The sequence below is a fragment of the Corvus moneduloides genome, chromosome 4 (genome assembly GCF_009650955.1).
Source record: "Corvus moneduloides isolate bCorMon1 chromosome 4, bCorMon1.pri, whole genome shotgun sequence".
NCBI classification, from domain to species: domain Eukaryota; kingdom Metazoa; phylum Chordata; class Aves; order Passeriformes; family Corvidae; genus Corvus; species Corvus moneduloides.
Genome location: NC_045479.1, coordinates 67,959,426 through 67,981,401, shown reverse-complemented (window position 1 = coordinate 67,981,401; position 21,976 = coordinate 67,959,426). Strand labels below are relative to the sequence as shown.

At 45.1% G+C, this 21,976-nt stretch overlaps 1 protein-coding gene across 4 annotated transcripts in view; it reads right to left on the bottom strand.

Annotated features, from left to right (window-relative positions):
* Positions 1 to 21,976, bottom strand: part of FRMD4A (FERM domain containing 4A) — a 358,272-nt gene that overhangs the window by 201,568 nt on the left and 134,728 nt on the right. Inside the window, exon 1 of one of the 4 annotated variants that reach the window (XM_032107899.1) lies at positions 8,095 to 8,493. The exons of the other annotated variants lie outside the window; for them this stretch is intronic. Coding sequence (XP_031963790.1) covers positions 8,095 to 8,160 — 66 coding nt within the window. The 5' untranslated portion in view covers positions 8,161 to 8,493. Of the gene's footprint in view, positions 1 to 8,094; positions 8,494 to 21,976 lie in introns of those variants that run through there. 4 annotated transcript variants of the gene reach the window in all.

The following is a 21,976-nucleotide window of genomic DNA, read 5'->3' as shown; positions in this document are numbered from 1 at the left end:
AGCAACCTGCACCCTTCCTCTTGCCCTCCTGGCACCAGGCAGGCTTTCCCAGAGCAGCCTCCAGTTCTCCTCTGCATCCTCCGACCTCTCTGCGGTCCTTGCTGAGGAAAGTGGTCCCAGTCTCTGAGCATCCAGGCAGATGGGCTCCTGGAAAACCCTGTCCAGAACAGCAGCAGATAGCAAGCAGGGCCTCTGCTAGATGGAAGGACATTTCCCTTGGGTTTTAGTGTGCTGGCAGGTCAGCTCTTTTCCCACATAACTCAGAGAGACAGTAATTAATTAGGGAGGGAACTCGCCTGACCCCATTGCCCTGGAGACACGCCCCTGTAAACATCACGGAGGGATCGAAGGGGCCACCTCTGACTTCCAGGGCTAGTATAAACAAAGGAGGAGATATTGGCAACAATAGCACATTCCCACATGGTGGCTGTGCAGCAGAGGCGGGGTGTGATGCACACAATAGCAGGCATGTTCTTAGCTGGCGGATGACTACACAGTATTTCTACTGGGGGTCTGGTCTAAAGCCTTTGCAAATCCGGGTGACTGCAAGGCATGTGTCAATATTTGGTGCATTTCAGTATCAAATCTTAAAATGTGAGCAGGCGATTCCCAGGGAATTCTCAGTGCTGCTGATTTGCTTCAATTCCTGAAGAAGTAGGGGTTTGCTCAGCACAGCATGGAAGGTATTCAGCCTTGAGCTCGATCTAAGCCTTAAACAGGATATGTGACATATGGACTATGTCAAACACTGCGAAGATAAATGCTTCTTTGTTCTGTGCAATTTTCTCTCTTTTAAAACTTCATCCTTGTTACACTGCTTTGATTAATCATAATATATTGTGGGAAAGCATATGTGTCTGTGAGGGAAGGAGAGAGAGTTATATTGCCCCAAGAGAAAGCCGCATGAATAGCAGCGAGACCAACATGTCCCTCAAGAAGGAAGGGAAATAGAAGACCCCTGAGAGATGTTACCAGGGGTTTTTTTAAGCTTTGCCAGACTTGGTAAACAGCTTCTCAGGCAAATTATGTTTTGTAGCTGAGGTCTCGCAGGCATGGAATAATGATGGCTTTTCTCCAAGTGAGGAGAAAACTGCATAAAGCTGAAAGAGGAACGGCTAACACTGGCAAAACACAAAGCCAGCTTGGTTGTGTTTTGTGCGTATTTTCTGAACAGATGAAAAAATGTGAAAAGTTTGACTCTCTGGATCTTCACTCTTGAACTCCTGGAGTCTCTTCCTGTAATTCTTACTATTCATACAACACCCTACCTCTGTTGTAGGAGACACCTGAAGTGGCACTTACCTCTCCTAACTTTGGTCCGTTTATGTGAGCTTGTCACCTGGACTCCTTTTGTCATAGCTGGAAGGAAATGGGCACTTTCAAGATTTGAGGCACCAGACCTGCTTCAGCTGCCTGCTCTAGTGGGGGTTGAATGATACCTGAAAGTGTCAATGTCTCCCCACCGATTACAAAACAAACATGACAACTGGCCACTCGTGGTGTGCCTTGCCAGCTCTCAGAGGTTCTCCTGCATCCCTTGGTAGCTGTATTTAATTACCTTGTGTTTGCTAACATCCCTTTTGGCATTCACGCTCCCAGCTCTTCATTCTCACTGTCTCGTGTCTGTGTGTTGTTCAGCATGGTTGACCAAACCTAGGCTGCTCCACAGAGCTCTTCTGTTGCACAAAGGCTCTCTGAGGGTCATGGGAGTGAGATGGGAGTTCTCTGCAGCTGATGGCACTGTGTGGAGGGCTGCAGCACAGCACTATGGCTTTTCTTCTGCTCCAGGACTGTCCATGGCAGCTGTGCCTGGCAACTCAGATTCCTGGGCCAGGCTCAAAAAATGACTCAACAAATTCATAAAACAACATCTACTGTAGGCTGCTAAATTTGAAGGTGCCACTTCTAGGTTGTGAAACCCTTGAGGGCAAAGAACTGGTGGTTGGAAGGTAACTGTGGGGATTGAGGTTATGCATTTACCCTCTTTTAGAGCTGTCTGTAGGGACCTGATGCTATTTGCTGGTCAAAACACGATGCTGAACTATATAATTCACTGGGAAGACCTGGTATGATTATTTTTCATTTCTCACTTTCAGAAGTGTCTAAACAAAACCTGAGGCAAATGACCTAATTAGATCTCTTTAATGGCACAATCCTGCTAAGCAACCTCAGCTTTTACTGCAGGTCAAGGGGCCTGATTCTGCTTCTATCCTCTGCACTGGCATAACTCATGCTGACTCCAGTGGTAGAGGGTGAAGCTTTAAATCTCTTGCAAACTGGATGCTGAGGAAAAACTGGGGGATGCTGTTGTTACCAGAGAGAAACTCATTAGGAGCTGCTTCAAAGAGCCAATTTCTCAGATAAATAAACACACAGAAATAGCCATTATATTGCAGGGGGTGAGGTTAGCACCCACACTTCTGCATTATGTATGATTTGTGACTGCTCTGGGTACAAACTCGCTTCCTGCTCTTCAATTAGCAAGCCCTGGCAGCCTGGCAAAGTCACACAATTTATTGCTGCTGTAGAGGTTAATGGATCACTTTACATGTTGATAATGTCTTATTATTGCAATGGTTATTAAGAAAAACGTAACACAGGCACCAGGAGTCGATAGCAACTGCAAGAATGTTTGATTATGGCAGGGAGGGACTGCCGTGTGCATGGCTCACAGTGCAAATGGTAGTTGAAGAAAGTTCATCAAAACCATCTTCCTGCACCCCTTCTGTCTCCAGATTGTCCTCACTTCCAGATGTAAGGATGGCTACTGTTTACTAGGGTTGATGGCATGAGAAAATCGGAAGGTTAATGGTGTAATTGCACAAAGAATGGACAAATTTCACAGCTATCTATGTTAGAGCATGCTAGGACTAGATCCAAAGTCACACTTCATCCTTGGCATCAGAGATCTGTGAGACACTCATGGTTGGATTATTCTGCGATTGTGTGGACTTCTCTGGAGGGAAAAAATCACCAAACTGGGCTTCTGGAAGTTGTATTTCTACTCCTTTCTAAGTGAGAAGATGGGGGAGAACGCTGCTTAAATGGCTCCATGTTCCTCTGTCTCAGCTTCTCTATCTGTAACATAAAAAATTATCAGTGCGGATTTTATTGTTGTTTCACTATTACTAATAAAAAGCCAGGCCAGATAAATGCCCCTCTCTTCCCAGCTTAGTTTTAAGAGCTGGAATATGTGGGTATTGGTAGCTACCACTCCAAATCCTTACTGGGACATGATGGCCTTGTCCACCTCAGTGCCATCCCCACTGCCAAAGCCTACCAGGGAACTCTGACTCCTGTGGTGCCATGGCCAAGGGACCTGAACCTCATTTCAGACTTTTCAGTCTTAGTGTTTGAGTCCCTCTCGTTCAAATATCCAGCTTTATATCTGTCACGAGACAGGAGTTTGACTCAGATCTTGATTCCACTTCATCCCAGGTGATTTCCTCTGTGTGAGTTTCATGGCCTTGATATTTTGGTGTTAACTCTGACAGGACCTGACAATGGGGAGGGAGAAGAGCAGCTGTTTCTCTGGGTGGTGGAGGAGGCTGGAGCATGGCAAATCTGGATTGCTACATCCACCTAGGGCAAAGCAATCACAGCTCCTCTCCATGCCAGAAAGCTCTCACAATTTCATCAGATAGTCTCATATACATACATGTATATGATATATATACAGATACAGATATTCAAAAATATATTTGAAACATTTTTATATATACATATAAAGACATATATGCATATACACATTAGTATATATTTTCTGTGGAGCGTGGCGGGAGGAAGCCTGAGGAGCCAGCTGTGGAAATTGATGTTTGCAGGAATGTAGAAGGAGCTAGGGAGTGTACAGTGGATTCGACAGGATGTGTTTGGATGGGGTCTAAGACCCCAGGAACCACTAGAGATAAATTGCCTGTTGTCTTCCAGGTGGTATCTGGAGTGGGCTCATGGTTTAAAGACTTCGTCTGAAGGGGTATTTTTCTCTCGGGACATCCACTACAGCTCCATCATGCCTATCCTCAGAATTCAGTCTCCTTTTTGAGGCCAGAGGGTGTTTGACTACTTCAGGCTCACTTTCTTAACAGGATCAATATCCCTTACCCTGTTCACTTGAAAGTTTATTTTTTAGCAGGTCTAAAGCCACATCCATAATGTAAGGAAAAGCATTCCTCTTTGGGGTAGGCTCCACAAGCCTTCTTACTTCCAACCCCTTCCAGACATCCCATGCAAAGTGCCCCATGCATGCTGGGCATGATATATCCCGGAGGTTCGCTCAACCTGTGCCTAAGGCAAGGCTTGGAAGGCAGCAAGGTTGATCCTGAGGTTTACCTCAAAGGTCTCCTTTCACAGACTGCACAAGAATAATTAGCGTGTCCAGAGGCGAGGAGGGTTTAGCTCAGGGATGCCTTTTGCAAGCTGTGAAACAAGGATTCAGAGCCTGCATTTCATACCCAGATTTTCTTTTCCCTGTAGCACACCCGAGGGACCTGCTGAGCTTGTCCCTGCACCGCCCCCCTCCTTTGGTCCCTGTCTCCCTGTCCAGCTTGTCCAGACAGCCAAGTCCCAGCTCATCAAGCGGCTCGGAAGCAGCCCACCAGTGATGACAGCTAATTATGAAATGTCATGTCAGACTCTTCCCTTTTATCTCATCTCATGCAGCCCAGCAAAGCTCTCCAGTGCCCTTTGGAAACAGGGGAAAGGAAGTGTCAGTGCAGCACCAGCTGCTTCTCTGATAGCAGGATGACAACGCGGGGAGAACACCACGTCCTGGAAGGAAGTGGCAGCTCGTGCCATGTAGATGCAAATCTCTGGTCTCCGCAAAATGAAAGAATATTTTAAAAAGTGTTCTCATGTAATACTAGCTTTCCAGAGGAAGTGTTTGACTTATCTGCTGGCAAGGCTTGCCATCATCTCTGCAAAACTGCTGACTTCACTCCAGGTGAGTTCCTGCAGGAGAATTTAGTTAAAAAACCTTGTCCAGAGAAAAAAATGGCCCAACCCTATAGTTTTTCTTCAGTCTGCATTACTTGGAAGCCAAATTACATTAAGGTGTGTTAGTCTGAGCTATGTCTCAGGTTTCATTAGAAACTGGTGGCTGCTTCTTATTTGTTGTCTGCTATAACCTTTTACACTGTGACAAAATGGGCTTGATAGCTTAGTACAAGCTATTAAAGGGAGCTTTGTCAGGGTCCACTGATCCGGGAATCAGTTACTGTCCCTAAGGTCCAAGAAGCATTAAAAGTAAGTTTTCAGGAAAAAAAAGATAACTCAAGGCTCCATAGACCACAATTTCCCAATTTTTAAGTAATCACCTGGTCTGGAGCAGTGGAGGGCACCGAAGAATTGGAAGAGGAGCATTATGGTGACAGATGGCTTCGCTCTTTCAGCAATAAACCTGACATAGACGAAGATGCATGGCATGGAGCAGACTTCAAGATCATTCCCAGGAGGGTCCTGTTACCTGGCAGTCTGCCCACAGTGCATCCAGCCCCACCAGTCTGGCCCCATGCTCCCCACCAAAATACCCATCTTGCTGCAGCAAAACACTTGGTATATGACCTTGGACAAATCCAGCTGCTAGAATGCTCTGTAACAGCCAGAGCTTGACGTTTCGCCCTTCCTTCATACTGAGTTTTTTATTTACTTTTCTGTATCCAGTACATCCAGAGGGGTTTTTTAGCATTGTAAATGAATAGGTGGTTTAAGATCAAACACAGCAGCAAGGCAAGGTGATGTATGAGTAAAGCCTGAAAATTGTGCCTGAGAGTGGTGATTCTGCATTTGGCATATGATCTAGGCTACCCAAAATTCTTCCTGCCTTATTTCCTAGGTAGATTTTAGAAGAGCCCAGCTAGCTGAAAACATGGTTGCTCATAAGGGAGAACCATTTTCCTTGATTTGCATAGAAGCTGGATTAGACTCCCAGCCCTGAAGCAAGGCGTGAAGCCTGGACATGCTGCCCCGGGGTCGTACAGCCCCAGGCTCTGCAGAGCACACAGCTGTGACACTACTGCAGTGTCCCCTGCACAATGCTGCTCACACACCCCAGCCCCTGCAGACCCAGCTGTGCTCAGGAGTGGTACAGCATAGCACTGCACAGATATGTCCCTGCATCACAATTTCAGCTGTGACCACACTGTCCCAGCTGGGGATGTCTCACTGGGTTTCTGGAATTACAAATTTGAGAGACCAGTTCAGAACACAACCTGAGAAGAGCTCCACTGGTTTCACAAACTGAGGTCACCTGCACCTCTGGAGAATTTGGCCCACATTTTATTTGGCCAACTGTTACCCTCATTGCAAAAAACCACCAAATACCAAACCCAAAAATCTCATGAGGAGAGACATTTGGATGGAATCAAGGCATGGATATTAAAATAGACAATGGGACATGAAGAGCCAAGAAGATATGATTCCCTGTTTCCCTGTCTTACTGGGCTGTGTGGTTCCCAGCAAGACAGGAGTTTTTTCATGCCCTTCAAACATAATTAGACACGTGTAGGATTGTTCAGCCTCAGTCAGCCCTGGCTTTCTAGATGTTGTCAGTCTCTGAGACACTGCTTGGAGCTACCCTGTGACAAAATGCTTTAAGCACCCACTGTTCAATGACGCCTGTCCCAGGAGGGTCTCAGTACCCCAGGCGTCAAACATCCAAGTCAGTGAAGCGATGCTGAGCTACAAACAGACCAAGAGGAATCGTGGTGCCAAGTTTATCCTACAACATTTGCAAATACTCCAAAAAAAGCACTGGCCCCTTCCCACACAGAATAACTTTCACAGCATGCTGTGGTCATGAGAGGCAGATGTTACATCTTTGCTTGTCATGGGGATTTAAATCCTTGGGGATTTTCTCTGGGATTCATGGTACTGAGAGCTGGGAAAATGACTTGAACCCAGAGCGGCCAATAATCATTAGGTTGACTCAGATATTACAGCCCAAAGAGTATTTCAGTATTTCATGCCCTGTGTAGAGGCTTTCACAGGGCAATCTCCAATAATGTCCATCTGCCCCTATTGCAGCAGCCTGGGCAAGGGGCAAAGGGACTTTCCAAAGAACTGAGGGGAGATGCCAGCACAAAGAATCTTGAGTCCATTTCACAGCACAGATGGACACCTCAATAACTGGAACGCAGGCTAGAAATCTGGCAAGATCCCCTGTTTTTCACTTCTGTGGTTGATGCCTAAGATTCCTTATCACTAGATCCTGAAATCTGAAATATTCAACTTAAGAGATGCCAAAAATCTTTTCTGAAAATTCGGAAGGTCACTTTCCATCTTATTTCTTATAGCCTGAATTCAGAGAGTACAGATCACCTTGGCATGACTTTTTTTCACAAAGACAAATGAACTGGCAATCCCTCACTATTGTTTTCAATCCCCTCCCCCCAAAAAACCTTCCAAAACATGACCAACTCCAACCTTTAGGCAAAACCCATCAAGCTGTGTTGGAAAAGGCAAGAATGTGTTTGGAAATGCTTTGATATTTTTAAGAAACTTTAAAATGAGATGATGCAGACAGATTCTTATCTCAGATGTGTAGAAGCAAATCATACATTGCTTCAGTGAGCTTTGATGGTTCCAAGGAAGCAATCCCAGATTAACACTGGTTTAAGTATTTGATTGATCCAGGAGTAATAAACTGGATTATATTGAAAACTCTTTTGCTTGTTCCTCCATCTCTTGCAAAATAACCCAAGAGTCAAAAATAATCTAATAGCAGACAAAATCCTAAAGTCAAGGACACTTGATGTCAAGCAATGCACAATTTAAATCTCTGTCAATGCAATAGTTTTACAGAGATATTCCTCAAACTCTCAAAATCTCTCCTCCTTTTCACATAAAAATTGTAGATGATACACAAAACCTGTGCAAAATCTATCCTGTCTTGGATCTCACACTATTCCAGTTTTGTATGTTATAACTTGGAGAAGATGCCTAAACCACAAAATATTGGTAGAGCTGGATTTCACACAGTTTATCAGGAAATGTAAAGGAATTAAGTCAATGCAACACCTTGGATATGCCATAAAATTTGTATACTGCCTTCTGGACTATTGTCATCCCACTTTAAAAAGGAAATTGTGGCTTACTTACAAACACATCCATTAGTAGGTGCTCCAGTGTCACTTCAATATCCTCTAACTTAGCTGCTAAAGTCATTGTGAAGTCAAACAGAGGAAAGCTGTCAGAAGTTGCAATCCAAAGCGTCTGTGGCCAAATCTAATTCTCAAACTGTCACAAATGAGTTTCTCACAGAAAAGGAAAATCCAAGAAATCAAAACTTAACATCAGAGTCCAGATGATGCCCGGACTCCGTGCCGGCTGTCAGTCCTGCTTGCAGGACTGAGGATTATTCCATGTGTGCAAGATGGGAGCAGAAGCTGCAATGTGTGTGCTGCCTTCCTTTCAGAGCTTCCCAGCCAGAAGCATGGAGTTATATCTGGGAAACCACAACAGAGGGAGGGAGAGACACACACAGAGGGAGAGAGAGGGGAGGAATGGAATAAACTGCCTTTGACTATGACTGATATTTATAGGACTGCTTGTTTTTGACTCCAGTCCATTTCTCTGTTCATTTCTGACCTTTCACAAATGGCCCAGCACACTGGAGCGTATTGTACAACAGGGGCAGTGGGTCCCACAGAAGTTGGCTGTGACCAGTGCTGGGCCGATTCACACAAGCACTCCGTCAATAGCTCTTTGTCACAGCATACCAGGCTCTGCGCTGTAGCAAGTGACAGAGGAGAGCACAGACATGTAAAAAACAAGGAAACAAAAGTTGTTTGGATACTAATTTTTTCCTAAGAGTATTAATAGAGCCCCTTACCCACTCCCCAAGGCACTGGCGTGCAGTGGTGACTGCTGAGGTTATGTATGGAGGGGAATAACCCCAAATAATACTATAGGGTTTGACCCTGCAAACACCGCTTCTGACACATACTCCCACCACTCAACCCCTTCAGCTCTGCAGTATCTCTGTCCCCTAAGCACTGCTCAGGACTAGACCCTTCCTTTTATTGTATTTATGGAAAGTTTAAAACATGATCCCAACTGCTTGCTGTTCCTCTACACTTAACTCAATGGAGAAAAGGTTTCTGCTTGCTTAGCACTTTGTAGCTCTCACAGCTACATGGAGTGGGAAGGTACTGATGGACATGACCCAACCAAAGCAAAACCCAGTAGAGGTTCTCTTCAAGGATTTTTCGTAATGTTAACTGGAACCAACTAGAAAGGAAACTGAGGCACAAAAAGGAGAAATACTGACAGTCTTGATATGGCCAGGACTGGTGCCAAAGTCTTCTGCATCCTAGGCAGTGACAGGTTCATCAAACTACCTTTCATGATGTTCACATTGCTCAGCCAAATTATTTTTTATGTATTAGACATGTACCCACATAGCTTGAAATCTGAGAGTGAAACCTTGCATGTGATGCTGGGAAAAAACATCCACAAGGCTGCTCTAAAGGTTTCAGAAACTGAAGACCAGTATTATTTATAAAGGTGTGAGATGGATAGAGTTGATGGAGCTTAGAGGGACCTCTAGTCATAAATTCCAACTAAATGTTCTCAGAGTTATAGCTGAAATCACATTTTCCGACCTGTACCATCAGCATTGGAAAAGGAGCTGCCTCTGATGGCCGAGTTTTAGTAGACAACAACATGATGGACCATTTGGGACATGTTATGATGGATGGTTTCAACAGCAAAGGAGGACATGTCATTCATTTTCCAGCTGGACCAACTCTCATTCACACATGGCCCTACATCAGATAATAGGTTGGCTGCTCCAGAAGTAAACCCAGCACGAGCAGCTTGTCTACTGCAAAAAAGCCTGTTAATCATTCATGTGTTGCCCTTTCATTAAAGCTTTGACAAAGTGTCTTCACCAGTGTGAGTGGAGGGGTGTTTTAATGAGCATGGATCAAAACAAAGAGGAATACATTTGGAGGGAAGGCAGTGGAAACCCAGGGAACCAGAAAGCAGTAAGGCAATGAGCGAGCTGGGGTGCATGGCCACAGGTCTCACTGCAGACAGGATTTCATGTGCTTTGCTCTCTAGGAAGTGTTTGCAGAAGAAGACCTGGCTGCTGGTAAGGTGTTCATCCTCTCCAGCATGTGTGGAAATTCAGAGATTCCAGGAATCTATGGATTCTACACAACCAGGCTGGGTACCAGACACATGACTGGCCTTCTGCAGGTCCCTGGCCCACAGAAAGCAGTGTTTGGGCTGTGTCAGATGAGCCAGCACTGGTCCAGATGGACTGAATCATGCATTTATCTACCTCTAACTGACCCAACTACTGTCCAACCAGTCTGACCACAACAAGAACTTTACTGGAATCAAACATGTGATCGCTTCTGTCCTCCCCACCCCATTTATTGCACAAAGGCTAAGTGTTAAAAACTGAAATATGAAATTAAAGATTCTTTTCTGTAGGCTCCCTCTGTGCAATAGCACAGGGCAAGCGTGTCACTTGTGCCCCTTGACTGTCCCTGTAGCTGCATTGTGTTGGTTACAGAGATAAACAACAGGAGACATCTTCCAGGGTCAGAACACAGTGTCCATGTGACAGACGCCGACTCCAACAAAGGCTCATTTTTGTCTTCACAAAGATGAATTTCAAGATTATTTCAAAACTGATGGAGAAAACAGTGTCAGGCACAAGAAAGTGGCTTAGGGGTACATATAATTCCTTCCCTGATGCCCACTCAAGAAACACCTGGCACTAAAAACACCACGTGCTCCACTGGCGATGGCAAGGAGGATGAATGGATTCCCAGGTTCTCACCCAGGCTCAGCTTTACATGGTCTGGTATTCCATTATTAAAACAGTACAGATTGGTATAGCAGCTCTTAGGCTCTTGCAGTTGCAATATTCAGCTTAGCAATTCTCCTGCTGGTCGATATTAACTGTCTGTAGAGATGGTCAGAAGTTTGGGTAAAAATGATCTTGCTGGGAAAAGTTGCTTTGCTGAAAGTCCTGTGGAATTTTCCTGACACCGAGACTGCAAGGCATTTTGTACTCAAAGGTATATCTCATTCCTTTTTTCCTTCAAATTCCTATAAAATTTCCGATTCAAAGCAAAGCACAATGGGAAAAAATCTAAAATATAGAAAATGTGCAGAAAAGAAAAAAGAATCACATTGTTCCAGTGATAACCGAAGCAGTTGGTGTGGCTGTGATAAAATTATATTAATGGTGGAAAAAAAGGGCACCAAAGTGCAGAAATTTGTTTCACTCAACCCCTTGAAAAAGCAAATAGCAGAAATCAGAGTCACAAAATCAGATCTAAGCAGAAGAACTTCTTCAAACACATAAAATCTCTGAATTTATCCCATTGGATCTCTTCTAGTTTTCACTTCAATGTTGCTTACCCCAAGTGACCTTTTTTATGGAGATAGCCTCTCAAATGCAGTAAACAAGAAACAGAATTTCTCTGAGTTCCCCAGGGATTATTCCCCAAACCTCTGTGCATGTGCATTACAGGAACACACAGAAATGAGATCACATGTGACAATGAGAAGCTCTAACCTGGTTGATTCTTTAATGCAGTAGGTCCAAACAGTTTCTTTATTAAATCATTATTTCCAGCTTTTCTAATTTCTGAGAATGTATTACTCGGCCTTTGCAAGCATGAGACCTCTTCTATTTAAAGCAGAGCATCCATCTGACAACACACCAAAGTATTTGTGCAGAACAGGATGTTCTTCTACACCCACATTTTCTCCTCACTTCCTTCCTAGTTTTCTTCGACCATTTGGGAATAAGATACCAGAAAAGAGCTCAAAAGGGGAGATTATTGTAGCATTTTTGCCAAAATGAGATTTCAGCAAAATGTGCTGTTTTTCAAAAGCCGGAATGTTATCTGGGGACACACTGGATCCCAGAATTGTTTTCCTAGGGGAGTCCCAGGGGCGAAGGTGGTTGTTGATGGTAGGAAAGAGTTGCCTTGCAAGCGCTGGCTTACAAAGACAGGGGTGTAACAACAAAACAAAAAGTTTACCAAGTAAGGCCAAAAGTTGACAAGAAAGGGTTAACAAGCTGATCTGAGTTTAATTAGTACCAGGAAGTTATGTTTGGGCCAGGCCAGGTGGCAAAGATGGGAGCTGAGGGGTCCAGGGAGAAAAAGGAGGCTATTTGTCCATGAGGCAAAAAATATTCCTGGGTCATGGAGTGTGCTAGGAAAGGCCTCCTGGCTCTCCTCCATTGCTCTAGCCAAGGGACCAAGGCTTCAGTCATGAACATGTGTGACAAATATGGGTGAAAGTCCATTCTGGGCAGTGCCTTTGCCATCCCACAAATGTGGGATGGGCTCCCACTCAGCTGTGGCAAGTCAGGCTGTCTTTCTATGCATCCAGCAGAGAACTTTTATGAACTTTTTTGCTTGAAATAATCAAAGTGAGGATTTGAAGATGAATCCTTTTGATCTCCTCCACAAGTTTTTCTATGCTTTCTCCTCTTGAGTTCAACAAAGCGTGAAGTTGTTCTCTTTGGGGCAGGTGAAGAGGGACATCCCATCCTCTTGGTAAACTTGGATAACAGGGAACCATCAGCTTCCAAAACCTTCTTTCCATCTCCAGTTTTTCTTCCCACACAAAAACCTGGATGCAGGAACTGATCAACCTGGCACCTCCAGGTTGGATTGTGCTAATTCACTGAATCTGGAGCTGAGTCTGAAGCCTATCAGGTTCCAGCTGGCCCAGGGCACAGCCATCTGCCCTCACCTTGGTTCATTGTGCTGTAAGTCAGCCCCATTCTGCAGGAGCTTTCAATGTCAGCTGAAGGCCTTGGTGATAATTACCCATTGACTTAATTAAAGTGCTGCATCAAAGGCTGGACATCAGCCTATGGCTCCACCTAAAATCTCTGATCCAGGATGAAATGCAACAGCCTCATCTGATGAAGGCATCCAGCTGTGATATATCTCCAGACATGCAAACCTTGAGTCCATGCAGTCAAGGCAACGAGCAAGGAGATGACTTTGAGTTTTCTCCAGGGGTGTGGGTGAGGACACTCACTGCTTTACCTATTAACAAGCAGTCTGTGAAAGAGGGACAGCAGTGAGAGAGCACAGTTTGCAAGTGATACTGTGGTATTCAGGCTAGTGAGAACAAGGGCCTACCGAAAGATATGATGAGACTAAGTAAATGAGCAATAAAACAGCTAATTAAATTTAATGTAGCCAAATGTGAAGTAATGTTCATAGCAGGAAAAATGTTCTGAACTTCACATATAAGATTATGGGCTCTGGGCTCACTCAGGAGTAAGATATTTGGATTATAATAATTCTATGAAACATCAGTTCATTGCTCAGTAGTGGTGGAATAAGCAAATAAAATATTAACATTTACCAAGGGGCAAGTAAAAGAGACTATTAATATGCCACTGAATCAAACCAGGGTTCACTTACATCTTCAACACTCTCTTTTGATCCCTTTATCTCCAGAAAAGACATAAAGAAGAGGGGCAGGATTCAAGGAAAGACAGTAAAAATGATTACATGTAAGAATAATGGCTTACATAAAGAAATGACTGAGTAAGCAAAGTGGACTCTTTGGTCTAGGGGGAAAAAATATGGAGAAAGAGACTTACAGAATGATGGTGAGTAACATGGAGAGGGCAAAACATTCCTTGCCTTCAAGAGCATCTCCCCATCCTAAACTATGTGGGACAAGCCTGCAGGTACACAGTGCACTGCCAGGCAGGGCTACAACACATCTGGGGCTGCTGCATGGGCCAGCTGAGATCCCACATGTCCATCAGTCCTCTCACCAGTAATGGGACGGAGGAGCCACTGCTTGCATCTGAGAGGTTTGCCAGGCTGGGGCTGGCCCGTGCTGCCAGATGAAGAATGAGCGTGGGAGTCCCATTCCTGACCTCTTGCCCGCAGTGGGATTGACACAGCTCCATAACGGAGACAAAAATGCAGCTTCCACACGACAACAAGATAAACGTTTTTATAAGGAAGTCTCCATATGGGAGATGCCAGCAGCTCTGAGGTATTGCGGGCATGAAAAACAATGACCAGAGTCCTGCTGCCCTGGCAGGTTTAGCACCAAGGCTTGTCCCAACCCTCTTACAACCTTTAACAGGGACATTCCTGTTTGCTTTATGAAGTGAGCTTAGAGTCAACAAAATGGAGCCCGGATCATCCTGCCTCTGAGGAGTCCCAGGTGCTGCAGAGCACTCAGCTTTCAAGTTAAAAAAATGTGGCTATAATTTATATTTTATTGTCACTATATTCAACCAATATCTCATCTTCTTCCTGGGCATAGCTGCTGCTGGCTGACTTTTTTCACTGTCCCCATTGCATTGCTTCTCGTGGGTGGTCTCTCTCTCCTTGATGGCCTCCCACAGCTCTCTGGAGCTAAGACATTGTTGTATTTTCATGATTTAACTGGGTGTCCTAAAAGCCACCCTTTGGCTAAAGGAATCTGTCTCCTGTCCCTCTCACATGCACTTTCATTTAAAGGCCACTCTCGGCAAGGGAAGGGAAGCCTCAAGTTTTCTTTCTTACAGACTTCCCCCAGGGCTAAACCAGCCACCCAAGGATGAAGGAGCCGTTTTGGCACAAATAAGCTGAGTGGGTGTTGTTCAGATGGGTTTTGTCTCTTTCAAGTGGAGAGAGACGGCTGGGGTCATGGAGAACATGGAGAACACAGAGGAATCAGTCTCCTAGGCTGGCTGTGCATGCCCAAATCTGCCTTGCATGGCAGCAACCTGCATCACAATCCACCTGCCTGAATCAGAGCAATAGAAATGCACCTTTTAAATGCTGTTGATAAACCCTCCCCTTTTCTAATCCCACTTCCCACAATTCAGCGTCCCACTGACTTCTTCCCTTGCTTTCCTAAAGCATCATCCATTTGTCTCTGGGGTCTCCCATGTCTCAAGGTGACCTGCTGGGCAGGGCTGCTGCAGTGACACCATTTCCCTGGGAGATGGCTGAGCCATGCATACTCTTGGAGATGTCCAGATGCCATTGAGCCACATGAGCCTATTATTTAGCTCGCTGTGAGGGATCCCACTTCAGCTTCCCCCCTTGATGTAGCAAATCAGCTGCATTATTAAAATGATTAAAAATAGACTGAGCTTGCCTGAGACTGCATCTATAATGGATCAATTGCTTTTTATACATTTTTTGGCTCCCTACAGTGCTGCTTTGTCATGTTGCTTTTACTTGGTGGGTGAGATCTTGAAATAATAGGCACATTCAGGAGATATAAATATAGCTGTTTATTGCCTTAAAATGGGTCTGCAAACAAATCACAGTCTCAGCTTCAGGTATTTGGAAATTGAATCTTCCTCTCTGTCCCTTCCCTTTTGGACCTGAGTCAAACACTGGACTTTGCAGCTTGGCAGCTGCTTTATCTTACTTTATCATAAGATATAGGCACTAGTTCTGCTGCACAAAATTCAAATCCTCATTTGCTGTTGATTTAAGAAGCCCTTGATGCTAGTCTGGATTTGATTCCAGGAAGAAATAATGTGGAGTTACCATTGAAAGGCTGCAGCACAGCGAAATAAAAATAAATGCACTGCATTGTGTAGCTTAACGGGGTGCTAATTTCTTGGGAGCGCATAAATAGGAGGCACAGAGCACATCTGTTTGCTGGCGTTGGGTTGGGAAAGTGCAGGGGAAATTTGGAGCTCTGTCACAGGGACAGGCTGAACTTTGTTCCCATGTCTCACAGAACTGCACAAAGTCTCCTCTGTAGAATTGCCAGTTAATTAAAAATGATATTTACGGTACCCTGGAGATGCATGCTCATAATTCTGCTTTTAGCATTTCTACAAAGTCTGGCACAGAAAGAGGGCTGGGGCCCTGGCGATGCAAACAGCAGCTCCCATCATCATGCTACCCCTGTGGCTGGAGTCCACACAGAGGGGCTTTGGACTGCCAAGGCCATTTCCATCACACTGTGTTTGCTGATGGGTTTTATCACCCACATCTGCTGTAGTGAACATGGGACACCCCTCCACCTCACGCTGAGATTCCCAGGTATGTTGGAAGCAGAAGTGAATTAACCTGCCTGTGGCAGATATGATGCTCTCTGCTCACAAGTGCCGCTCACAGAGAGATACACAGAAGCACAGAGGAACCCAATGCATCCTAAAGTACCAAAATAACAACCTGTGCTCAAACCTCTGGACTCCACATCCCCTTGTCTCCTTCCTCCTCCATCCAGCACTGCTCACAGAAATTATCCTCAGGCACTTCCAGGGTATCTCCCTGGCACTCTTTGTACAGCTGAGCATTTAGAAACACTTGCAGTGTTTCGTGCTATGTGATGCATGGGCTTTTGGATAGCAGAGCTCGATGTCTCAAGGATAGACAATGTCCTGAAACTCTAGACATGCACAGGATAAAATAATGCTGTAGAGGCGATGGAGGACAGAGGCAGCAGGGAGATCTTCAGTGATTTTATCTACCCTGTAAAGGCAACTGCTCTGCAGAGAGTCAGAGAGAGAAAGAGGTTTCTCTAGAGGCAGATTGGAGCAGAAACCTGTGCCCCTGCTGACCACAGATGGGGATTAGGGAGGATGGTTTTTCAACCTGCTCCCAACTGACCACTCTCAGCAGACCCTGGGGCCTCTTCTTGTTTTTCTAGCCTGAATTTGAAGAGACTTAATGTAGTGAAGCAACCTCTCATTTCACCTGGACAGAGGATGTCCCAGAGGACTTCATCCCCCAGCAAAGAAGTACCCACCTCCCCATGTCATGCTATCCCCCTCCCTTCTCCCTCTTCAAAAATTTCATCTTCAGGAAACTCCTACAGGAAGTCCATAATTAAACTTTACCCCACCATCCCAGCCCTCCACATCCCCTGGCACCCACCCCCACCCTGGTGCCAGCAGCTCACCTTTGGCAGGGGAGTGCAGACCCTGAGTTCGGCTGGCACCCGCGGTGGGGGTCTGCAGAGCCGCGGGAGCTTGTGCCTCATCCTTGCATATTTTTTCATATCCTTTTTTTGGTAAAGATAAATCTCCTCTTACGGTGTGTATCCAGCTGCTGGCAGCATGTACTGATAGCTGTTAACTTGTCCTAAAGGCTGGACACTGCAAGTGCTCTGCAGTGAGTTGTTACAAGCTTGCTAAGAACAAGTTTCTGTAATTGAATATTTAGCTGTTATTATATGCATAAAGGTCCTATCCCGATACCACTGGAAACAATAATAAAAATCTCATTAACATTTTATTACCAAGCCCTTCCCTCTATTCCTTTTTACACACTGCCAGTCAGTTCAAAAAGGATGGCATCTTCTGATGGAAAAAAAAAGATGATGAAAGCTAGAGAAACTCCTTGACACACTCCTTTTGGCTTTATGTGTTTCACTTTGAATTAGGATGCCAAACCAGGAGAATGACACTGCAGACTTCTGAGGAATTAAAAAAACATGAATCAAACCTCAGCATGATTTTATTTGCTAAAAAATAAATCCTCCAACTATGGAATCCAAAAAATAAAATACTGCTTTGGCTTTTTCTCATGGCCTCCTAGATTTTTTATACTTCATTGTACTTTAATGTTCCTCCCCAGGACAATGAAGGCTAAAAAACCTTTTTTATGACTAAGTCTTCTGAGGCCAGATAATCTCTTGGTTGAAGGAGTCAAGGCTTTAGGAAGGGTCCAGGGAGTGTGAGAATCTCAGAGGGATACCATTCTCCCTGACTTGACATGCAGCTCCCCCCCAAGTTCATTTCACCCTCTGTGATCTCCCTGCAGTGGGGATATCTTGGTTTACATGGGCCTCACCTGGCAAAGAGCCAGAGGACATCTTCTTCCCATCATCACAAAACCCACCAACATTCAGCTGCAAGTAAGGCTGGAAATCATGGTAGAAATCACCAGTGCACTGCCAATGCCCCCACACAACCAAAATATTTCCCGTACGGTTCCAGGGATCAGACTGGAAGACACACCAGGTAAAGGTGAAACACCTGACAATATGACTGGGGGAAATGACTGTCCAATCCCAAATGTGGAGTGTGGCTCACCTCTGAAAATGCAGTCAGCTCACACAAATCAGGCACTGGGGAGACTGCAGCACTTCGATCAGTGCCATTGCTGTTATATCCTCTCCCTACCCTAGCATGACCCCAAAGAGGGCTGACCTCCAGAGCCAAGGGACTGACCAAAGAGAAATGGAGTTCTCCCTCCCTGTCCCAGAAATGAAAGCCTGGCTTAGCATGCCATAAAAACAGCTTGAAGAGGCCACAGTCTCATCCATCATGGTACTTTGCCTCAGCCATGGAACAGAGATGACAAATCTGTCAGTGATTGCACTCCATTACATTCTTGCAAGATTTCCTGGCTGCCTGCAGAGTAGATGTCTTTGCTCTGGTTTTAAAAGATTTTAGGTAAAACAGCCAACAGCTCTGACAGCAGCAGCCTGGTGCTCTGGGGTCTGACCCATTCCTAGTTCTGTCCTTTGGATGTACAAAGGCGTAGGAGATGGAGAAATCACTACTTTTCTGTGTCATAAGAGCATTTATCAGGAACATACCTGTTAAAAGTATATGGTACCTTGTGGATGCTAAAAGGCAGGACCAGAGGAATTTTCTAGCTGCTGAAGCATTTTGTGAAGTTTTTCTTTCTCATGCTTTAGCTGAGAAACAGTGAAAGATGGTTTTGTAAACTAATTCTGTATCCTGCACCTGGGTTTGTTTTCCAGCCTTGTTTTGGTACTCTGGAAAAAATATTTTGAATGGGTGTTAGAGAACCTCAGCCAATCCCTCTAGGGGGTGGCTGGTAAAGGGACCAATCACATCATGCTCTCTCATGTACAAAAATATATGACCTAGCTTGTAAATAATAAAATAATTCCTTTCCTTTTCTCCTTGGATTTGGATTGTGTCGTTTCTCGCCGGTTCTCAGTAAAACAGTGGCAGTACCTGCTCCCTGCACTCCTTAGCAGGAACCTTACTGCCAAAACAAGCTCTAGTGTGTACAGTTGTGGGACCCAGACACTGTGGATCAGTGGGTGCCTGGCTGGGGATGTGGTGTTGGGAAAGCAGAGTAGAGCTGAACCCAGAGACACCAAAACAGTCCCAGGAAACCAAGGGGAAACCAATGGCTGCATGCATGGATGAACTTGCAGTAGTAACACAAGTCAACTCCAGCATCTGTGAAGCAGGACTGTCTGAAAATGTCCCACAGGCAGTGCTGGAAAGCAAAACTGTTGCAGAGAATTCATTGCTTATGGTATGGGAGCTCACCATGCTTAATAAACTTGCTTCCTGTGAATGAAAAAGACAAAAAGGCCCTGTCTGCCACTTCTTTCTCCTGGCTCCCTATTTCTAACAGTCTTTTGGAGCTCAGCAGGTTGAATGTCACATGTTTCTCAGCAGCTTTCTGCCTGCCTTTCCCCTGTTTCCCACGTGAAGCAGCACTCAGCCATCCCCGAAGGCTCCTGCCGAGGCTTTCTGCCCCAAATCCCTGTGCCCAGAGCCAGGCTGCTCTCTTTGCCTCTTTCTCTCTCAAAGTCAGCCAGTGCCTGAAAATGCCCATGCTTTCCTCAGTGAGTTCAAGAGGGGACAAACAGAAAATGCTTCCAGGGATGTGGAGATAAAGCTAATGGTCGCTGCGGGGAGTGACAGGTTTGCTCTTGTGGGATGCTCCGACAGATCCATCAGGAGGCACTTAGCCATAAAACCCTGAGATCTCTGCAAGGGAACCCCTGTCCTTCCTCTGTGTTTATGCTGCTCTGAGTTGCCTAGTTAATGCAAGAGCAAAAAAAAAAGGGAAGGTAATGGGCCTCTTTAGAGGGGTTTTAGGCACTTAGTGGGAAGCAGGAAGCCAGGGCCTGTATAATTAAATTGCTAATCTCTCACCAGGTCTGGCAGGCTACATACACTTATTAAAAACAGGTTTAAGCCCCACAGCAATTTTTGTTTCAACTCTGGGTACAAGCCAGCATCCTTAATTCCTTCAGCCCCAAAATGCTTCTAACCCTGCCCTTCATTAGAGCACTGTGCTCTAGCAAAGCCCAGACACCAGACAGCTTCAAGATGACCCTCTTCCTCCTTGAAAAAAATATTATTAATAGGATGAAGGTGGTTATGGTCTCTGCTGAGGCACAGTCCCTCCTGAGGCTCCTCTCTCAGCAATGTTTATTCACATTCTTTTTTTCTTTCCTTTTTCCGTATCTAAGAAGTCACATCAGGGACCCCATCGACCCCAGCAGTGCATTCCCTGGGTGTGAGGTGTCACACAAACACCCACAGAAGGGTTTTCTGGCTGTCTCTATACCTTTGCACACTTTATATACCATAAAATAAGTACAGAGCCCCAGATGTCATTCTGGCCTAGTCCAAAGAAATGGAGAAGGTTGGGGGGGCACTGGGAGAATGTTGGAGCTGAAATATCTTCCTCACTGATACATCCCTTCTCCTCCAGCAATCATATCTAACAAACAGACAGACAGCTCTGGCAGACTACTCTTGTATTGCTGAGGAAAACAGGCAGGTGCAGAGGTATCAGATGGCATGCTTGGTTCATTCATCACCTAAGGAAAGCCACCAAAACAAAAAGGAAATATCCCCATTCTTTTCACCACCCTTCATATACTTCAGTGTTTATAATTCCCTGTGTCATTTTCTCACCTGCCTGGAGGTTGGGAGGGAGAGGGTGTCCTGAGGAGCACTGTCACACTGCTCACAGCCACTCCCCAGCTCAGCTCCCTTGAGAGCAGCTTGGCTCTGAGCCTGTGCTTCATTAAAGCAAGGGGCAGCGGCATGAGGGGAAGGGGGGAAGAGATCCAGGAGGGAAGAGCAGCCTGGAAATCAGCTGCTTATCACTGTCTGTGGGGGATGTCCCCAACAGTTACATGGGGCCGTGTGTCCACTGACCCTGATGGGTATGGCAGGGGAAAGTGCTCTGATCAAAGGGCTTGGAGAGGGGAAGATTGGTGGCATGGGATGGTGAGAGACCTCTAAAGATTAAAAAGCACACAGCATGGAGATGTCGCATGCACAAAAAAAGCAAGAAGAAAACACTTAAACAAGCGGCCTAATGGCTGGGAGCACATCCCTGGGGATCCCTGCTGCTCTGGGATTGTATGGCAAAAGCCTTCCACACCACTTGAGCAATCAGCTGAAGTATGTGAAAATACCACTTGACATCTGTGGAGGACGGTTGTGTCACAGTAAAATTGCTTCCCCTTTCTGGAAGGTGCATGAGATCTCCAAGGACAGGATTTGGGCTGGGTTTCATCAGCACATCTACTGAACTGACCCTGGACCTGGGTGGTGGAAAGATCAAGGAGCATTTAAGCCAAGGGAAGAAGATCTGTTTGTTCTTTGAAACAACTTTCTGATGTTTGCAGACATTAAAATGTATGTTCCACTTAATTTCAAAATGATGTCTTGGTGTGCTCCAACTCAAGCACCAAGGACATGCAAATTTTATTTTTGCCACTGCAGCAGTCACCTGTCACTGGTTAAATCATCATCAAATGTTTCAGCTTTTCCCTCAAGAAAGGAGATGCACTGCAAGAGCAGAAGTTATCATGGCTTAACAGATTACTAGTCATCAGCTTGAAGATGTTTACATGCTTCCAGCAAATTATAATATAAAGCACATTAATTTAAACTAAGAGTAACAAGTAGCTAATCTGTGGTAATTCAGTCACTTGCAAGAGTCTCTGCATACCCTTGGTTTATGTGATGACTCTCACTGGGTTGAGGGAATGGGGAGACATTTACACACAAGGAGCATTTCCCTCTGTAGACTACCTAGAAAAATATTTTATGATATTTTTAAACCCATCTATTGAACAAAAAGGAGATTCATAGCTTTAGGATGACTGGCCAGTTTTGACAAACTTGTGGTGGGATGGTTTCTATGAGCAGCACAGGAATTTTTTTCCCAAAACAGGTGAGAAATCAGTGCTCAGCAAATGGAGAAGGACAGCAGCAGAAATCTTGAGTATGTTTCTCCCGCTTCTCTAGGACAGTCTGCCACTTGCTTCT